The sequence below is a fragment of the Tachyglossus aculeatus genome, assembly GCF_015852505.1.
Source record: "Tachyglossus aculeatus isolate mTacAcu1 chromosome 12 unlocalized genomic scaffold, mTacAcu1.pri SUPER_6_unloc_1, whole genome shotgun sequence".
NCBI lineage: Eukaryota > Metazoa > Chordata > Mammalia > Monotremata > Tachyglossidae > Tachyglossus > Tachyglossus aculeatus.
This window is the reverse complement of record NW_024044828.1, coordinates 19,090,187-19,108,820: the sequence shown is the minus strand read 5'-3', so window position 1 is coordinate 19,108,820 and position 18,634 is coordinate 19,090,187. Positions and strand designations below refer to the sequence as shown.

At 49.2% G+C, this 18,634-nt stretch overlaps 1 protein-coding gene across 1 annotated transcript in view; it reads right to left on the bottom strand.

Moving 5' to 3' along the window:
* TMEM87A (transmembrane protein 87A) overlaps positions 1-18,634 on the bottom strand; it is a 64,645-nt gene that overhangs the window by 35,207 nt on the left and 10,804 nt on the right. The window contains exons 3-8 of the mRNA XM_038741074.1: positions 15,916-16,007; positions 12,026-12,142; positions 7,646-7,699; positions 7,220-7,276; positions 3,455-3,575; positions 538-599 (exon numbers count right to left, since the gene is read on the bottom strand). Of these exons, the coding sequence (XP_038597002.1) occupies positions 538-599; positions 3,455-3,575; positions 7,220-7,276; positions 7,646-7,699; positions 12,026-12,142; positions 15,916-16,007 (503 nt within the window). The remainder of the gene's footprint in view (positions 1-537; positions 600-3,454; positions 3,576-7,219; positions 7,277-7,645; positions 7,700-12,025; positions 12,143-15,915; positions 16,008-18,634) is intronic.

The following is an 18,634-nucleotide window of genomic DNA, read 5'->3' as shown; positions in this document are numbered from 1 at the left end:
GAAGTGACTTGCCCAAAGTCACCCAGCTGACAATTGGCGGAGCCGGGATTTGAACCCATGACCTCTGACTCCAAAGCCCGGGCTCTTTCCACCGAGCCACGCTGCTTCTCATTTCACTTCTCTGTGCCTCAGTGACCTCATCTGGAAAACGGGGATTAAGACTGTGAGCCCCTTGTGGGACAACCTGATCACCTTGTAACCTCCTCAGCGCTTAGAACAGTGCTTTGCACATAGTAAGCGCTTAATAAATGCCATTATTATTACTATTATTATTACTCCTGCCTCTTTTCTTGGGGACAGGCCCCGGAGGGATCCCAGAGGCGTTGGGGACTGTCTCTATATGTTGCCAGCTTGTACTTCCCAAGCGCCTAGTACAGTGCTCTGCACACAGTAAGCGCTCAATAAATACGATTGATTGATTGATTCTGTGATAGGTTCCCTGTTTTTTTTTTTTTGGGGGGGGGGGGAGCATATTCTCCTTTTGCGGGGGCACCCGCGGAGCCCGGGGAGTGACCAGAGGAGGGGGATTTTACTCACGATCATGAGGGGATAGTCGGCGAGGGAGAGGTACTCGTACGGCCCCTTCACTTCCACGGTCACTGCCGAAACACAGAAGCGGCGGTGGGATGGTCTGGCCGAAGAGTTGGAAAACTCAACCGAATCCGGCCGACTCAGTCACCCAATACAGCGGCCGGGCGCTCAGTCCAGTGCCTGGCACCTAGTAAGCGCCTAACAGATACCGTTATTATTACCTAATGTCGCGCCCATAACCTTCCCCTCCCCACACCACCTGTATATATGTAATAATCATCATCATCATCATCAATCGTGTTTATTGAGCGCTTACTGTGTGCAGAGCACTGGACTAAGCGCTTGGGAAGTACAAGCTGGCAACATATAGAGACGGTCCCTACCCAACAGCGGGCTCACAGTCTAAAAGGGGGAGACAGAGAACAAAACCAAACGTACTAACAAAATAAAATAAATAGAATAGATATGTACAAGTAAAATAGAGTAATAAATCTGTCCAAACATATATACATATATACAGGTGCTGTGGGGAAGGGAAGGAGGTAAGACGGGGGGGGATGGAGAGGGGGAGAGGAAGGAAGGGGCTCAGTCTGGGAAGTCCTCCAATAATAATGATGGCATTTATTAAGCGCTTACTACATGCAAAGCACTGTTCTAAGCACTGGGGAGATACAAGGTGATCAGGTTGTCCCACGGGGGGCTCACAGTCTTCATCCCCATTTTACAGATGAGGGAACTGAGGCCCAGAGAAGTGAAGTGACTTGCCCGAAAGTCACCCAGCTGACAACTGGCGGAGCCAGAATTTGAACCCGTGACCTCTGACTCCAAAGCCTGGGCTCTTTCCACTGGGCCACCCTGCTTCTCATATGTATATATGTTTGTATGGATTTATTACTCTAATTTGTAAATATTTACTATTCTATTTATTTTATTAATATGTTTTGTCTTGTTGTCTGTCTCCCCCTTCTAGACTGTGAGCCCGCCGTTGGGTAGAAACCGCCTCTAGATGTTGCCAACTTGGACTTCCCAAGCGCTTAGTACAGTGCTCTGCACACAGTAAGCGCTCAATAAATACGATTAAATGAATGAATGAATAACCTTCGGGGCTTTACGACTGCAGTCGGTCCATGAATCATATTTACCAAGAGCCTACTGCGTGCGGAGCACTGTACTAAGCGCTCAGGAAAGGATGGTATAACTGAACAGCCACTCCCTGCCCACAGTGAGCTTGTCCCGTCTTCAGAAAATCAGCCTGGCACTGACTCCGACATGTGGGCTTAACTGTCTTCCAGACTGTTCGCCCGTTGTTGGGTAGGGACTGTCTCTATATGTCGCCAACTTGGACTTCCCAAGCACTTAGTACAGTGCTCTGCACACAGTAAGCGCTCAATAACTATGATTGAATGAATGAATGAATAACCTTCGGGGCTTTACAACTGCAGTCGGTCCGTGAATCGTATTTACCGAGCGCCTACTCTGTGCGGAGCACTGTACTAAGCGCTCAGGAAAGGACAGTAGAACTGAACAGCCACTCCCTGCCCACAGTGAGCTTGTCCGTCTTCAGAAAACCAGCCTGGCACTGATGCAGATGTGTGGGCTTAACTGTCTTCCAGACTGTGAGCCTGTTGTTGGGTAGGGACCGTCTCTATACGTTGCCAACTTGGACTTCCCAAGCGCTTAGTCCAGTGCTCTGCACACAGTAAGCGCTCAATAAATACGATTGAATGAATGAATTGATGAACTGTCTTCCAGACTGTCAGCCCGCTGTTGGGTAGGGACCGTCTCTGCCAACTTGGACTTCCCAAGCGCTTTGTCCAGTGCTCTGCACACAGTAAGCGCTCAATAAATATGACTGAATGAATGAATGAACTGTCTTCCAGACTGTGAGCCTGTTCTTGGGTAGGGACCGTCTCTAGATGTTGCCAACTGGGACTTCCCAAGCACTTAGCCCAGTGCTCTGCACGCAGTAAGCGCTCAATAAATATGACTGAATGAATGAATGAACTGTCTTCCAGCCTGTGAGCCCGCTGTTGGGTAGGGACCGTCTCTATGTTGCCAACTTGGACTTCCCAAGCGCTTAGTACAGTGCTCTGCACACAGTAAGCACTCCATAAATACGATTGAATGAATGAATGAATGAACTGTCTTCCAGCCTGTGAGCCCGCTGTTGGGTAGGGACCGTCTCTATGTTGCCAACTTGGACTTCCCAAGTGCTTAGTACAGTGCTCTGCACACAGTAAGCACTCCATAAATACGACTGAATGAATGAATGAATGAACTGTCTTCCAGACTGTGAGCCCGCTGTTGGGTAGGGACCGTCTATGTTGCCAACTTGGACTTCCCAAGCGCTCAGTCCAGTGCTCTGCACACAGTAAGCGCTCAATAAATACAACTGAATGAACTGTCTTTCAGACTATGAGCCCACTGTTGGGTAGGGACCGTCTCTCTATGTTGCCAACCTGGACTTCCCAAGCGCTTAGCCCAGTGCTCTGCACACAGTAAGCGCTCGATAAATACGACTGAATGAATGAATGAAAGGGCAATAAAGCACCCTCGGTCCCCGAAGGAGGGGGAATCATTAGGAGCGGCCATCTCAGCCCAGACGGGTCGTGGCTGGCGCCTGGGGCTTCCTGGCGAGGCTGGTGAAGGCTGGCACGTGCTTCCCCTCCGGAGACCGGTCCCGTCAGCTCTTCCAGAGGATGCCCAGACGGTCCAAGCGGATCCGCGCGCCAGTGAGATCGCGCCATGGGAGATGCCCCGTCTCAGGGGGGCAGGGCCGCTGCCACCGGGCAGCCCGGGTGCCCACCCCAGACACCCTGGGGAACCCCTCCGCCACCCGCTCTCGATCCGGTATTTGGGGGACCCCCCCCCCGGCATCGTGGCCGGCCGCCCGGATGGCTGGGAGAGAGGGAGACGGACGTACTGGTGAAGAGCTCTTCGGAGGGCAACACGGGATCTTTGACGGGCTCCTTGGGGGAGATCCCCACTCGCACGATGAAGACGTACGGCCCGTCTTTCCACGTTCGGACCACGGCGTTCATCCCCTGTGGAGCGGAAGACCCGGAAGTTCATTCATTCATTCAATCGTATTTACTGAGCGCTCACTGTGTGCACAGCACTGGACTAAGTGCTTGGGAAGTCCAAGTTGGCAACATCTAGAGATGGTCCCTACCCAACAGTGGGCTCACAGACTAGAAAGGGGAGACAGACAACAAAACAAAACATTTTAACAAAATATAATAGGATAAATATGTACAAGTAAAATAAATATTCATTCATTCATTCAATTGCATTTATTGAGCGCTTACTGTGTGCAGAGCACTGGACTAAGCGCTTGGAAAGTCCAAGTTGGCAACATCTAGAGTCGGTCCCTACCCAACAGCGGGCTCACAGTCTAGAAGGGGGAGACAGACAATGAAACAAAACATATTAACCAAATAAAATAAGTAGGATAAATATGTACAAGTAAAATAAATATTCATTCATTCATTCATTCGATCGTATTTATTGAGTGCTTACTGTGTGGACAGCACTGTACTAATCGCTTGGGAAGTACAAGTTGGCAACATAGAGAGACGGTCCCTACCCAACAGCGGGCTCACAGTCTAGAAGGGGGAGACAGAGAACAAAACAAACCACATTAACAAAATAAAATAAATAGGATAAATATGTACAAGTAAAATAAATATTCATTCATTCAATCGCATTTATTGAGCGCTTACTGTGTGCACAGCACTGTACTAAGCGCTTGGGAAGTCCACGTTGGCAACATCTAGAGACGGTCCCTACCCAACAGCGGGCTCACAGTCTAGAATGGGGAGACAGACAACAAAACATATTAACAAAATAAAATAAATAGGATAAATATGTACAAGTAAAATAAATATTCATTCATTCAATCACATTTATTGAGTGCTTACTGTGTGCAGAGCACTGTACTAAGTGCTTGGGAAGTACAAGTTGGCAACATCTAGAGACGGTCCCTACCCAACAGTTGCCTCACAGTCTAGAAGTCATTCATTCATTCATTCCATTGTATTTATTGAGCGCTTACTGTGTGCAGAGCACTGCACTAAGCGCTTGGGAAGTCCAAGATGGCAACATCTAGAGACGGTCCCTACCCAACAGCGGGCTCACAATCAAGAAGGGGGAGACAGACAACAAAACAAAACATATTAATAAAACATATTAACAAAATGCGGGCCGGAGACCCCATACCCCGGGTATGCCCGGGACACAGCGCCCGTCCCTCCCCCATTCCTTCCTCCTCTAGACTGCAAGCTCATTGTGGGCAGGGAATGTGTCTGTTTACTGCTCTATTGTCCTCTCCCAAGCGCTTAGTACAGTGCTCTGCACAAAGTAAGTGCTCAATAAATACAATTGACCGCCGTGGTCTGGCCTGCCTCACCCTGTTCCAAAATGCCTGCTGTGGCATCCATGACGGAAGGCCTGGCTAGCAAAACTCCCTCTTGGCTACCAGAAGTTCAATGCGGGCCGGGACCGTGTCTACCAACTTTCTTATATCGTTCTCCCCCAAGTGCTCAGTACAGTGCTCTGAACACAGTAAGCGTTCAATAAATACCACTGATTGATTTTTTTTTTTTTAATGGGATTTGTTAAGCGCTTACTATGTGCCAGACACTGTACTAAGCACTGGGGTGGACATGTTAATCAGGCCGGACACAGTCCACGTCCCCCGTGGGGCTCGCGGTCTTAATGCCCATTTTGTAGATGAGGAAACCGAGACCCGGAGAAGCGAAGCGGCTTGCCCACGGTCACACAGCAGACAAGTGGAGGCCCCGGAATTAGCTCCCAGGTGTCCTGACGCCCAGGCCTGGGCTCTGTAATAATAATAATGATGGCATTTATTAAGCGCTTACTATGTGCCAAGCACTATTCTAAATGCTGGGGAGGTTACCAGGTGATCAGGTTGTCCCATGGGGGGCTCACAGTCTTAATCCCCATTCTCCAGATGAGGGAACTGAGGCCCAGAGAATAATAATAATAATAATAATAATGACAGTATTTGTTAAGCACTTACTATGTGCAAAGCACTGTTCTAAGCGCAGGGGAAGTTACCAGGTGATCAGGTTGTCCCACGGGGGGCTCACAGTCTTAATCCCCATTTTCCAGATGAGGGAACTGAGGCCCAGAGAATAATAATAATAATAATAATGACGGCATTTGTTAAGCGCTATGTGCAAAGCACTGTTCTAAGCACTGGGGAAGGTTACAAGGTGATCAGGTTGTCCCATGCGGGGCTCACAGTCTTCACCCCCATTTTCCAGATGAGGAAACTGAGGCATAGAGAAGTGAAGTGACTTGTCCAAAGTCACCCAGCTGGCAATTGGCAGAGCCAGGATTTGAACCTATTTGTACATATTTATTCTATTTATTTTATTTTGTTAAAATGTTTTGTTTTGTTGTCTGTCTCCCCCTTCTAGACTGTGAGCCCGCTGTTGGGTAGGGACCGTCTCTAGATGTGGCCTACTTGGACTTCCCCAGCGCTTAGTCCAGTGCTCTGCACACAGTAAGCGCTCAATAAATATGACTGAATGAATAAATGTTTTGTTCTGTTGCCTGTCTCCCCCTTCTAGCCTGTGAGCCCGCTGTTGGGTAGGGACCGGCTCTAGATGTTGCCGACTTGGACTTCCCAAGCGCTTAGTCCAGTGCTCTGCACACAGTAAGCGCTCAGTAAATACGACTGAATGAATAAATGTTTTGTTCTGTTGTCTGTCTCCCCCTTCTAGACTGTGAGCCCGCTGTTAAGTAGGGACCGGCTCTAGATGTTGTCGACTTGGACTTCCCAAGCGCTTAGTCCAGTGCTCTGCACACAGTAAGCTCTCAATAAATACGACTGAATGAATGAATCTTTTATTGTCTGTCTCCCCCTTCTAGACTGTGAGCCCACTGGTGGGTAGGGACCGTCTCTAGATGTTGCCGACTTGGACTTCCCAAGCGCTTAGTCCAGTGCTCTGCACACAGTAAGCACTCAATAAATACGACTGAATGAATGAATCTTTTATTGTCTGTCTCCCCCTTCTAGACTGTGAGCCCGCTGTTGGGGAGGGACCGTCTCTAGATGTTGCCGACTTGGACTTCCCAAGCGCTTAGTCCAGTGCTCTGCACACAGTAAGCACTCAATAAATACGACTGAATGAATGAATCTTTTATTATGTTGTCTGTCTCCCCCTTCTAGACTGTGAGCCCGCTGTTGGGGAGGGACCGGCTCTAGATGTTGTCGACTTGGACTTCCCAAGCACTTAGTCCAGTGCTCTGCACACAGTAAGCTCTCAATAAATACGACTGAATGAATGAATCTTTTATTGTCTGTCTCCCCCTTCTAGACTGTGAGCCCGCTGTTGGGTAGGGACCGGCTCTAGATGTTGCCGACTTGGACTTCCCAAGCGCTTAGTCCAGTGCTCTGCACACAGTAAGCGCTCAATAAATACGACTGAATGAATGAATGTTTCGTTTCATTGTCTGTCTCCCCTTTCTAGACTGTGAGCCCGCTGTTGGGTAGGGATCGGCTCTAGATGTTGCCGACTTGGACTTCCCAAGCGCTTAGTCCAGTGCTCTGCACGCAGTAAGCGCTCAATAAATAGGATTGAATGAATGCATGAATGAACCCCCGACCTCCGACTCCAAAGCCGGGGCTCATCCACCCCAGGGCCTCAGGGGGACTCACCAGCTTCTCTCCTCCGGCCGTCTGGTTCGCCCCGTCCTCTTCCTTCTCCTTCAGGCTCTGGGGTACAAAGCAGATGACCCGTTAGCAAACCCAGCGTGGCTCGGTGGAAAGAGCCCGGGCTTTGGAGTCCGAGGTCAGGGGTTCGAATCCCGGCTCCGCCACGTCTGCTTTGTGACCTTGGGCAAGTCACTTCGCTTCTCTGAGCCTCAGTTACCTCATCTGGAAAATGAGGATTAAGACCGTGAGCCCCACGTGGGGCAACCAGATCCCACTGTATCCCCCCGGCGCTTAGAACAGTGCTTTGCACATAGTAAGCGCTTAACAAATGCCATTATTATTATTATTATTATTATTATTATTATTATTATTAAAACAGGGCCAGCTGACCGTTCTCAGAGGCCCGTGACCCGAGGGAAAGGCCGTTACCTCTGCTTTCTCCCCCGACAGAGCCGTTGGGTGGGCGAGCTCCTGCTTGAAAACCTTTAGGGGAACAAAGAGGGGGAGCGGATTAGCCCCGATGAGACGCCCCCTTCACCCCCACACCATCCCCGGGGGAGCAGAAACCGGAGCTGTGGCCACCCCCGGCGGTCTCAAACCCTCGGTTCGTTCATTCAATCGTATTTATTGAGCGCCTACTGTGTGCAGAGCACTGTACTAAGCGCCTGGGAAGTCCAAGTTGGCAACACACAGAGACGGTCCCTACCCAGCGGCAGGCTCGCAGTCTGGAACGGGGAGACAGCCAACAAATTAACAAAATAAAATAGACCCAAGTGGCTTCTCAGTGCTCTGCACATAATAAGCGCTTAGCAAATGCCATCATTATTATTATTATTATTATTCTCAGAAGGACCCGCAAAGGGCAGAGAGGACCCCCAGATCCCTAACGCAGTAAGCCTCAGCATTTTTAAAAAATAACGGAGGTGTTTATTAAGCACTTACTTCCCAAGCGCTTAGTACAGTGCTCTGCACCCAGTAAGCGCTCAATACGATTGACTGTAAATTCCCCAGCACTTAGAACAGTGCTTTGCACATAGTAAGCACTTAATAAATGCCATTATTATTATTATTATTATTATTATTATTATTATTATTATTATTATATGTGCAAAGCACTGTTCTAAGTGCTGGGGAGGTCACAAGGGGATCAGGTTGGCCCATGGGGGGGGGAGGGCTCACAGTCTTCATCCCCATCTTAGAGATGAGGGAACTGAGGCAAAGAGAAGTGAAGTGGGGGCTCACAGTCTTCATCCCCAATGTAGAGATGAGGGAACTGAGGCAAAGAGAAATACGATTGATGATGATGATGATGATGAAGTGCAGTGACTTGCCCAAAGTCACCCAGCTGACCATTGGTGGAGCCGAGATGTGAACCCATGACCTCTGACTCCAAATAATGATAACGATGGCATTTATTAAGCGCTTACTATGTGCAAAGTACTGTTCTAAGCGCTGGGGGGGATACAAGGTGATCAAGTTGTCCCACGTGGGGCTCGCAGTCTTCATCCCCATCTTAGAGATGAGGGAACTGAGGCAAAGAGAAGTGAAGTGACTTGCCCAAAGTCACCCAGCTGACCACTGCTGGAGCCGAGATCTGAACCCATGACCTCTGACTCCAAATAATAATGATAATGATGGCATTTATTAAGCACTTACTATGTGCAAAGTACTGTTCTAAGCGCTGGGGGGGATACAAGGTGATCAAGTTGTCCCACGTGGGGCTCACAGTCTTCATCCCCATCTTAGAGATGAGGGAACTGAGGCAAAGAGAAGTGAAGTGACTTGCCCAAAGTCACCCAGCTGACCACTGCTGGAGCCGAGATCTGAACCCATGACCTCTGACTCCAAATAATAATGATAATGATGGCATTTATTAAGCGCTTACTATGTGCAAAGTACTGTTCTAAGCGCTGGGGGGGATACAAGGTGATCAAGTTGTCCCACGTGGGGCTCGCAGTCTTCATTCCCATCTTAGAGATGAGGGAACTGAGGCAAAGAGAAGTGAAGTGACTTGCCCAAAGTCACCCAGCTGACCACTGCTGGAGCCGAGATCTGAACCCATGACCTCTGACTCCAAATAATAATGATAATGATGGCATTCATTAAGCACTTACTATGTGCAAAGTACTGTTCTAAGCGCTGGGGGGATACAAGGTGATCAAGTTGTCCCACGTGGGGCTCGCAGTCTTCATCCCCATCTTAGAGATGAGGGAACTGAGGCAAAGAGAAGTGAAGTGACTTGCCCAAAGTCACCCAGCTGACCACTGCTGGAGCCGAGATCTGAACCCATGACCTCTGACTCCAAATAATAATGATAATGATGGCATTTATTAAGCACTTACTATGTGCAAAGTACTGTTCTAAGCGCTGGGGGGGATACAAGGTGATCAAGTTGTCCCACGTGGGGCTCACAGTCTTCATCCCCATCTTAGAGATGAGGGAACTGAGGCAAAGAGAAGTGAAGTGACTTGCCCAAAGTCACCCAGCTGACCACTGCTGGAGCCGAGATCTGAACCCATGACCTCTGACTCCAAATAATAATGATAATGATGGCATTCATTAAGCACTTACTATGTGCAAAGTACTGTTCTAAGCGCTGGGGGGGATACAAGGTGATCAAGTTGTCCCACGTGGGGCTCGCAGTCTTCATCCCCATCTTAGAGATGAGGGAACTGAGGCAAAGAGAAGTGAAGTGACTTGCCCAAAGTCACCCAGCTGACCACTGCTGGAGCCGAGATCTGAACCCATGACCTCTGACTCCAAATAATAATGATAATGATGGCATTTATTAAGCACTTACTATGTGCAAAGTACTGTTCTAAGCGCTGGGGGGGATACAAGGTGATCAAGTTGTCCCACGTGGGGCTCACAGTCTTCATCCCCATCTTAGAGATGAGGGAACTGAGGCAAAGAGAAGTGAAGTGACTTGCCCAAAGTCACCCAGCTGACGATTGGTGGAGCCGAGATTTGAACCCATGACCTCTGATTCCAAATAATAATGATAACAATGGCATTTATTAAGCGCTTACTATGTGCAAAGTACTGTTCTAAGCACTGGGGGGGGATACAAGGTGATCAAGTTGTCCCACGTGGGGCTCACAGTCTTAATCCCCATTTTACAGATGAGGGAACTGAGGCTCAGAGAAGTTAAGTGACTTGCCCAAGATCACACAGCAGACATGTGGCGGGGTCGGGACTCGAACCCATGACCACTGACTCCAAAGCCCGGGCTCTTTCCACTGCGCCACGCTGCTGCGCTATGCGCCCAATATGTGGCAGGTACTGTACTGAGCGCCGGGGTACGTACGACCTAATCGGGTCGGACATAGTCTCGCGTGGGGTTCACCTTCCTAATCCCCATTTTACAGAGGAGGGAATTCAGGGGCAGAGAAGCGCAGTGACTCGCCCACAGTCACACAGCGGATAAGTGGCAGAGCCGAGGATTAGAACCCAGGTCCTTCTGACCCTCAGGCCCGGGCTCTAACGGCTCCCGCATTTGTGTTTCCCTCCTGAACTAGGGGGCTTCGGGGGGTGAGGTTTCCGCACTTCCGAATGGGATGTTGCTGCCCCGGAAAAATTCCCAGCCCTCCGAGGAGGGGCAGCAATAATAATAATAATCATCATCATCATCATCATCACCATCATCATCATCAATCGTATTTATTGAGCGCTTACTATGTGCAGAGCACTGTACTAAGCGCTTGGGAAGTACAAATTGGCAACATAGAGAGACAGTCCCTACCCAACAGTGGGCTCCCAGTCTAAAATAAATAAATAAATAAATAAATAAATAATAATAATAACAAATGGTATTTGTTAAGCGCTTACTATGTGCAAAGCACTGTTCTAAGCGCTGTATATGTTTGTACATATTTATTACTCTATTTATTTGACTTGTACATATCTATTCTGCTTATTTTATTTTGTTAATACGTTTAGTTTTGTTCTCTGTCTCCCCCTTCTAGACTGTGAGCCCGCTGTCGGGTAGGGACCGTCTCTAGATGTTGCCAACTTGGACTTCCCAAGCGCTTAGTCCAGTGCTCTGCACACAGTAAGCGCTCAATAAATACGATTGATTGATTGATTGATTGATTGGGTAGGGACCGTCTCTAGATGTTGCCAACTTGGACTTCCCAAGCCCTTAGTCCAGTGCTCCGCACACAGTAAGCGCTCAATAAATATGATTGATTGATTGATAGATACAAGGTAATCAGGTTGTCCCACGTAGGGACTGTCTCTAGATGTTGCCAACTTGGACTTCCCAAGCGCTTAGTCCAGTGCTCCACACACAGTAAGCGCTCGATAAATACGATTGATTGATTGATAGATAGAAGGTAATCAGGTTGTCCCACGTAGGGACCGTCTCTAGATGTTGCCAACTTGGACTTCCCAAGCGCTTAGTCCAGTGCTCTGCACACAGTAAGCGCTCGATAAATACGATTGATTGACTGATAGATACAAGGTAAAGCTCCCAGCCTTCATCCCCGTTTTCCAGATGAGGGAACTGAGGCCGGGAGAAGTGACGTGCTCAGAGTCACCCAGCTGACAAGTGGCGGGGCCGGGATTTGAACCCACGACCTCTGACTCCCAACCCCGGGCTCTTTCCACTGAGCCACGCTGCTTCCCCTATTCCAAGTTCAGAGCGTGACTGGCGGGGCCTGAATTCAGGGCGCCGGCCGTCCGGCTTGCTTGGCTACTGGACGCTGTTTCCGATGAGCCGGGCGGTCGGGCCGTCGGCCCGGGGACGGGATCGAGGGGCTGGACGCCGCGGGCATGGGGGTCCGACGGCGCGCGACTCGGGCCCCCCACCTGAGGTTTGAAGAGCTCGCTGCAGTTGGGGAAGAAGAGCGGGGCGGTGGCGTAGGAGCCGGCCCAGCCCTGGTGCTGCTCCTCCGTCATCCTGAAGTAGCTTTCCGCTTGTTCGTCCTGCGGAGCGGGATAATAATAACGATAATGGCATTTATTAAGCGCTTACTACGTGCAAAGCAAGCGCTGCGGAGGTTACAAGGTGATCAGGTTGTCCCTCGGGGGGGCTCACGGTCTTCATCCCCGTTTTCCAGATGAGGGAACTGAGGCCCAGAGAAGTGATGTTGCCAACTTGGACTTCCCAAGCGCCTAGTACAGTGCTCTGCACACAGTAAGCGCTCAATAAATATGATTGATTGAAGTGACTTACAGGTGAGGTAACTAAGGCACAGAGAAGTGAAGTGACTTGCCCAAAGTCACCCAGCTGACAGGTGGCGGAGCCGGGATTTGATCCCGTGACCTGTGACTCCAAAGCCCCGGCTCTTTCCACTGAGCCACGCTGCTTCTCAGGATAATAATAATAATAATGGCATTTATTAAGTGCTTACTATGTGCAAAGCACTGTTCTAAGCGCTGGGGAGGTTACAAGGTGATCAGGTTGTCCCTCAGGGGGCTCACGGTCTTCATCCCCATTTTCCAGATGAGGGAACTGAGGCCCAGAGAAGTGAAGTGATGTTGCCAACTTGTCCTTCCCAAGCGCTTAGTACAGTGCTCTGCACACAGTAAGCGCTCAATAAATATGATTGATTGAAGTGACTTACAGCTGAGGTAACTAAGGCCCAGAGAAGTTAAGTGACTTGCCCAAAGTCACCCAGCTGACAGGTGGCGGAGCAGGATTTGAACCCGTGACCTGTGACTAAAGCCTGGGCTCTTTCCACTGAGCCACGCTGCTTCTCAGAATAATAATAATAATAATTATGATGGCATTTATTAAGCGCTTACTATGTGCAAAGCACTGTTCTAAGCGCTGGGGAGGTTACAGGGTGATCAGTTTGTCCCTCGGGGAGCTCACGGTCTTCATCCCCATTTTCCAGACGAGGGAACTGAGGCCCAGAGAAGTGAAGTGATGTTGCCAACTTGTCCTTCCCAAGCGCTTAGTCCAGTGCTCTGCACACAGTAAGCGCTCAATAAATACGATTGATTGATGGATTGAAGTGATTTACAGCTGAGGTAACTAAGGCACAGAGAAGTTAAGTGCCTTGCCCAAAGTCACCCAGCTGACAGGTGGCGGAGCTGGGATTTGAACCCGTGACCTGCAACTCCAAAGCCCGGGCTCTTTCCACTGAGCCACGCTGCTTCTTAGGACAATAATAATGATAATAGTGGAATTTATTAAGCGCTTACTATGTGCAAAGCACTGTTCTAAGTGCTGGGGAGGTTACAAGGTGATCAGGTTGTTCCTTCCCAAGCGCTTAGTCCAGTGCTCTGCACACAGTAAGCGCTCAATAAATACAATCGATTGATTGATTGAAGTGACTTACAGCTGAGGTAACTAAGGCCCAGAGAAGTTAAGTGCCTTGCCCAAAGTCACCCAGCTGACAGGTGGCGGAGCCGGGATTTGAACCCGTGACCTGCGACTCCAAAGCCTGGGCTCTTTCCACTGAGCCACGCTGCTTCTCGGGATGGGGGTGAGGGGCGCCCAAACCAACACCCGTTCCGCGGGATGCCCTTCTCGGGGACCAGGAGGAGTGACCCCGGCACGGGGGGCGGCCAGAAAGCAGCCCCTCTCGCCCCGGACCGAACACTGAAACGGACGCGGTGAACGCGATCATTCATTCATATTTATTGAGCGCTTACTGTGTGTGGAGCACTGTACTAAGCGCTTGGGAAGGACAAGTTGGCAACATCTAGAGACGGTCCCTACCCAACAGCGGGCTCACGGTCTAGAAGGGGCAATCGGTCCCCACTGTTGGGGTCATGGGTTCAAACCCCGGCTCCGCCAATTAAGAATAATAATGATGGCATTTGTTAAGCGCTTACTGTGTGCGAAGCACTGTTCTAAGCGCTGGGGAGGATACAAGGTGATCAGGTTGTCCCACGGGGGGCTCACAGTCTTAATCCCCATTTCCCAGATGAGGGAACTGAGGCTCAGAGAACTTAAGTGACTTGCCCAGGGTCACACGGCTGACAAGTGCGTTAATTAGAGAAGCTAATTAGAGAAGCAGAAGCAGTGTGGCTCAGTGGAATGAGCCCGGGTTTTGGAGTCAGAGGTCAATTGTCAGCTGGGTGACTTTGGGCAAGTCACTCCACTTCTCTGGGCCTCAGTGCCCTCATCTGGAAAATGGGGGTGAAGACTGGGAGCCCCCCGTGGGACAACCTGATCACCTTGTAACCTCCCCAGCGCTTAGAACAGTGCTTTGCAATCAATCGTATTTATTGAGCGCTTACTGTGTGCAGAGCACTGTACTAAGCGCTTGGGAAGTACAAGTTGGCAACATATAGAGACGGTCCCTACCCAACAGTGGGCTCACAGTCTAGAAGACACACAGTAAGCACTTAATAAATGCCATCATTATTATTATTATTATTATTATTAGTTTTGTTGTCTGTCTCCCCCTTCTAGACTGTGAGCTCGCTGTTGGGTAGGGACCGCCTCTATATGTTGCCAACTTGTCCTTCCCAAGCGCTTAGTACAGCGCTCTGCACACAGTAAGCACTCAATAATACGACTGAATGAATGAATGAATATTTATTACTCTATGTTACTTGTACATATTTATTCTATTTATTTTATTTTGTTAATATGTTTTGTTCTCTGTCTCCCCCCTTCTAGACTGTGAGCTCGCTGTTGGGTAGGGACCGCCTCTCTATGTTGCCAACTTGTCCTTCCCAAGCGCTTAGTCCAGCGCTCTGCACACAGTAAGCGCTCAATAAATACGACTGACTGAATGAATGAATATTTATTACTCTATTTTACTTGTGCATATTTATTCTATTTATTTTATTTTGTTAATATGTTTTGTTCTCTGTCTCCCCCTTCTAGACTGTGAGCTCGCTGTTGGGTAGGGACCGCCTCTCTATGTTGCCAACTTGTCCTTCCCAAGTGCTTAGTCCAGCGCTCTGCACACAGTAAGCGCTCAATAAATACGACTGACTGAATGAATGTTTATTACTCTATTTTACTTGTACATATTTATTCTATTTATTTTATTTTGTTAATATGTTTTGTTCTCTGTCTCCCCCCTTCTAGACTGTGAGCTCGCTGTTGGGTAGGGACCGCCTCTCTATGTTGCCAACTTGTCCTTCCCAAGCGCTTAGTCCAGCGCTCTGCACACAGTAAGCGCTCAATAAATACGATTGAATGAATGAATGAATATTTATTACTCTATTTTACTTGAGCATATTTATTCTATTTATTTTATTTTGTTAATATGTTTTGTTCTCTGTCTCCCCCTTCTAGACTGTGAGCTCGCTGTTGGGTAGGGACCGTCTCTCTATATTGCCAACTTGTCCTTCCCAAGCGCTTAGTCCAGTGCTCTGCACACAGTAAGCGCTCAACAAATACGACTGACTGAATGAATGAATATTTATTATTCTATTTTACTTGTACATATTTATTCTATTTATTTTATTTTGTTAATATGTTTTGTTCTCTGTCACCCCCTTTTAGACTGTGAGCCCGCTGTTGGGTAGGGACCGTCTCTCTATGTTGCCAACTTGTCCTTCCCAAGCGCTTAGTCCAGTGCTTTGCACACAGTAAGTGCTCAATAAATACGATTGAATGAATGAATGAATGAGTCCGGCCATCGTGGGGAGCAGAAGGCGCAGGCCCCCTCCGTTCCCCGGCTGCCCCGGGCCGCCTCTCCCTCCACCGTGGCCCCCGGGGGACTGTCTGAGCGGACCCTGGGGCCTGGCCTGAATTAACGGGGGCGGACGCTGCCGACGGGCCTCACCCCTAAATTGAAGACTTCATTGTAGCAGTCGGTGTACCGCAGATACCACGAGACGTTGAAACTCCACGAAGGGTCACAGGTCTCTCCTTCGACTTGGAGAAAAAAAAACAAAGAGAACGAAAAAAAGAAGAGCTTAGGTAACACGCAGATTTCCCACGGCAGGAAGGGGCGAGGACCCCTTTATGTGTCGCCCACCCCTTTGGAAAGGCGGGCCCGATCTCCCCCGGGCCCCTCCGAAAGCGGCCCAGGAATCGGGGGCCCCCTCGGGCCGGGGTCAGTGGTCCTGGGGTGACCTTCGGGGGTCCCAGGAATTGGGGGGTCCCCTCGGGGGGTGACCTTTGGGGATGGGGGAGAAGCCACTGGGCCTGGGAATCTCCGGCCCACAGCTTTAATGATCCCTCTTTCCTCTCCCCCTCTCCCCCCCCCACCCCGCCTTTCATCAATCGTATTTATTGAGCGCTTACTGTGTGCAGAGCACTGTACTAAGCGCTTTCCCCACAGCACCTGCATATATGTATATTACTCTATTTATTTATTTATTTTACTTGTACATATCTATTCTATTTATTTTATTTTGCTAGTATGTTTGGTTTTGTTCTCTGTCTCCCCCTTTTAGACTGTGAGCCCACTGTTGGGTAGGGACCGTCTCTAGATGTTGCCAACTTGGACTTCCCAAGTGCTTAGTCCAGTGTTCTGCACACAGTAAGCGCTCCATAAATACGATTGATTGATATATGTTTGCACGTATTTATTACTCTATTTTACTTGCACATATCTATTCTATTTCCCTTCTAGACTGTGAGCCCACTGTTGGGTAGGGCCCGTCTCCATATGTTGCCAACTTGGACTTCCCAAGCGCTTAGTCCAGTGCTCTGCACACAGTAAACGCTCCATAAATACGATTGATTGATTGATATATGTTTGTACATATTTATTACTCTATTTATTTATTTTACTTGCACATATCTATTCTATTTATTTTATTTTGTTAATATGTTTTGTCATCTGTCTCCCCCTTTTAGACTGTGAGCCCACTGTTGGGTAGGGCCCGTCTCTACATGTTGCCAACTTGGACTTCCCAAGCGCTTAGTCCAGTGCTCTGCACACAGTAAGCGCTCCATAAATATGATTGATTGATTGATATATGTTTGTACATATTTATTACTCTATTTATTTATTTTACTTGCACATATCCATTCTATTTATTTTATTTTGTTAATATGTTTTGTCATCAGTCTCCCCCTTCTAGACTGTGAGCCCACTGTTGGGTAGGGACCGTCTCTAAATGTTGCCAACTTGGACTTCCCAAGCGCTTAGTCCAGTGCTCTGCACACAGTAAGCACTCAACAAATATGATTGATTGATTGATTGATACCTGCCCCTCCCCTCCTCACGGTGGAGGTGGAGGGAATGGGCGAAGGCCTCCATTTGAGAGCTTTGGCCCCCAAATAAATGCGTGGGATCGGTTCCACTCCTTGACGGGGGCGGTTCTCCGAGGCCAAACCCACCACCGCTTGGACCCCCCGGCCGTACCCCGCGACGAGCCATAATCAATCAATCAATCAATCGTATTTATTGAGCGCTTACTATGTGCAGAGCACTGTACTAAGCTCTTGGGAAGTACAAATTGGCAACACATAGAGACAGTCCCTACCCAACAGTGGGCTCACAGTCTAAAACGGGGAGACAGAGAACAGAACCAAACATACCAACAAAATAAAATAAATAGGATAGAAATGTACAAGTAAAATAAATAAATAAATAAATAAATAGAGTAATAAATATGTACAACCATATACACATATATACAGGTGCTGTGAGGAAGGGAAGGAGGTAAGATGGGGGGATGGAGAGGGGGACGAGGGGGAGAGGAGGGAAGGGGCTCAGTCTGGGAAGGCCTCCTGGAGGAGGTGAGCTCTCAGGAGGGCCTTGAAGGGAGGAAGAGAGCTAGCTTGGCGGAGGGGCAGAGGGATTGGGGGCATTCCAGGCCCAGGGGGTGACGTGGGCCGGGGGTCGATGGTGGGACAGGTGAGAACGAGGTACGGTGAGGAGATTAGCGGCGGAGGATGCGGGCTGCGATGGAGAAGGAGAGAAGGGAGGTGAGGTAGGAGGGGGCCAGGGGATGGATGGACAGCCTGGAAGCCCAGGGGGAGGAGTTTCTGCCTGATGCGCAGATTGACTGGGAGCCACTGGAGATTTTTGAGGAGGGGAGTAATATGCCCAGAGCGTTTCTGGACAAAGATAATCCGGGCAGCAGTATGAAGTATGGATTGAAGTGGAGAGAGACACGAGGATGGGAGATCAGAGAGAAGGCTGGTGCAGTAGTCCAGACGGGATAGGATGAGGGCTTGAATGAGCAGGGGAGCAGTTTGGATGGAGAGGAAAGGGCGGATCTTGGCAATGTTGCGGAGCTGAGACCGGCAGGTTTTGGTGACGGCTTGGATGTGAGGGGTGAATGAGAAAGCAGAGTCGAGGATGACACCAAGGTTGCGGGCTTGTGAGACGGGAAGGATGGTAGTGCCGTCAACAGAGATGGGAAAGTCAGGGAGAGGGCAGGGTTTGGGAGGGAAGACAAGGAGCTCAGTCTTCGACATGCTGAGCTTTAGGTGGCGGGGGGACATCCAGATGGAGATGTCCTGAAGGCAGGAGGAGATGCGAGCCTGGAGGGAGGGGGAGAGAGCAGGGGCAGAGATGGAGATCTGGGTGTCATCAGCGTAGA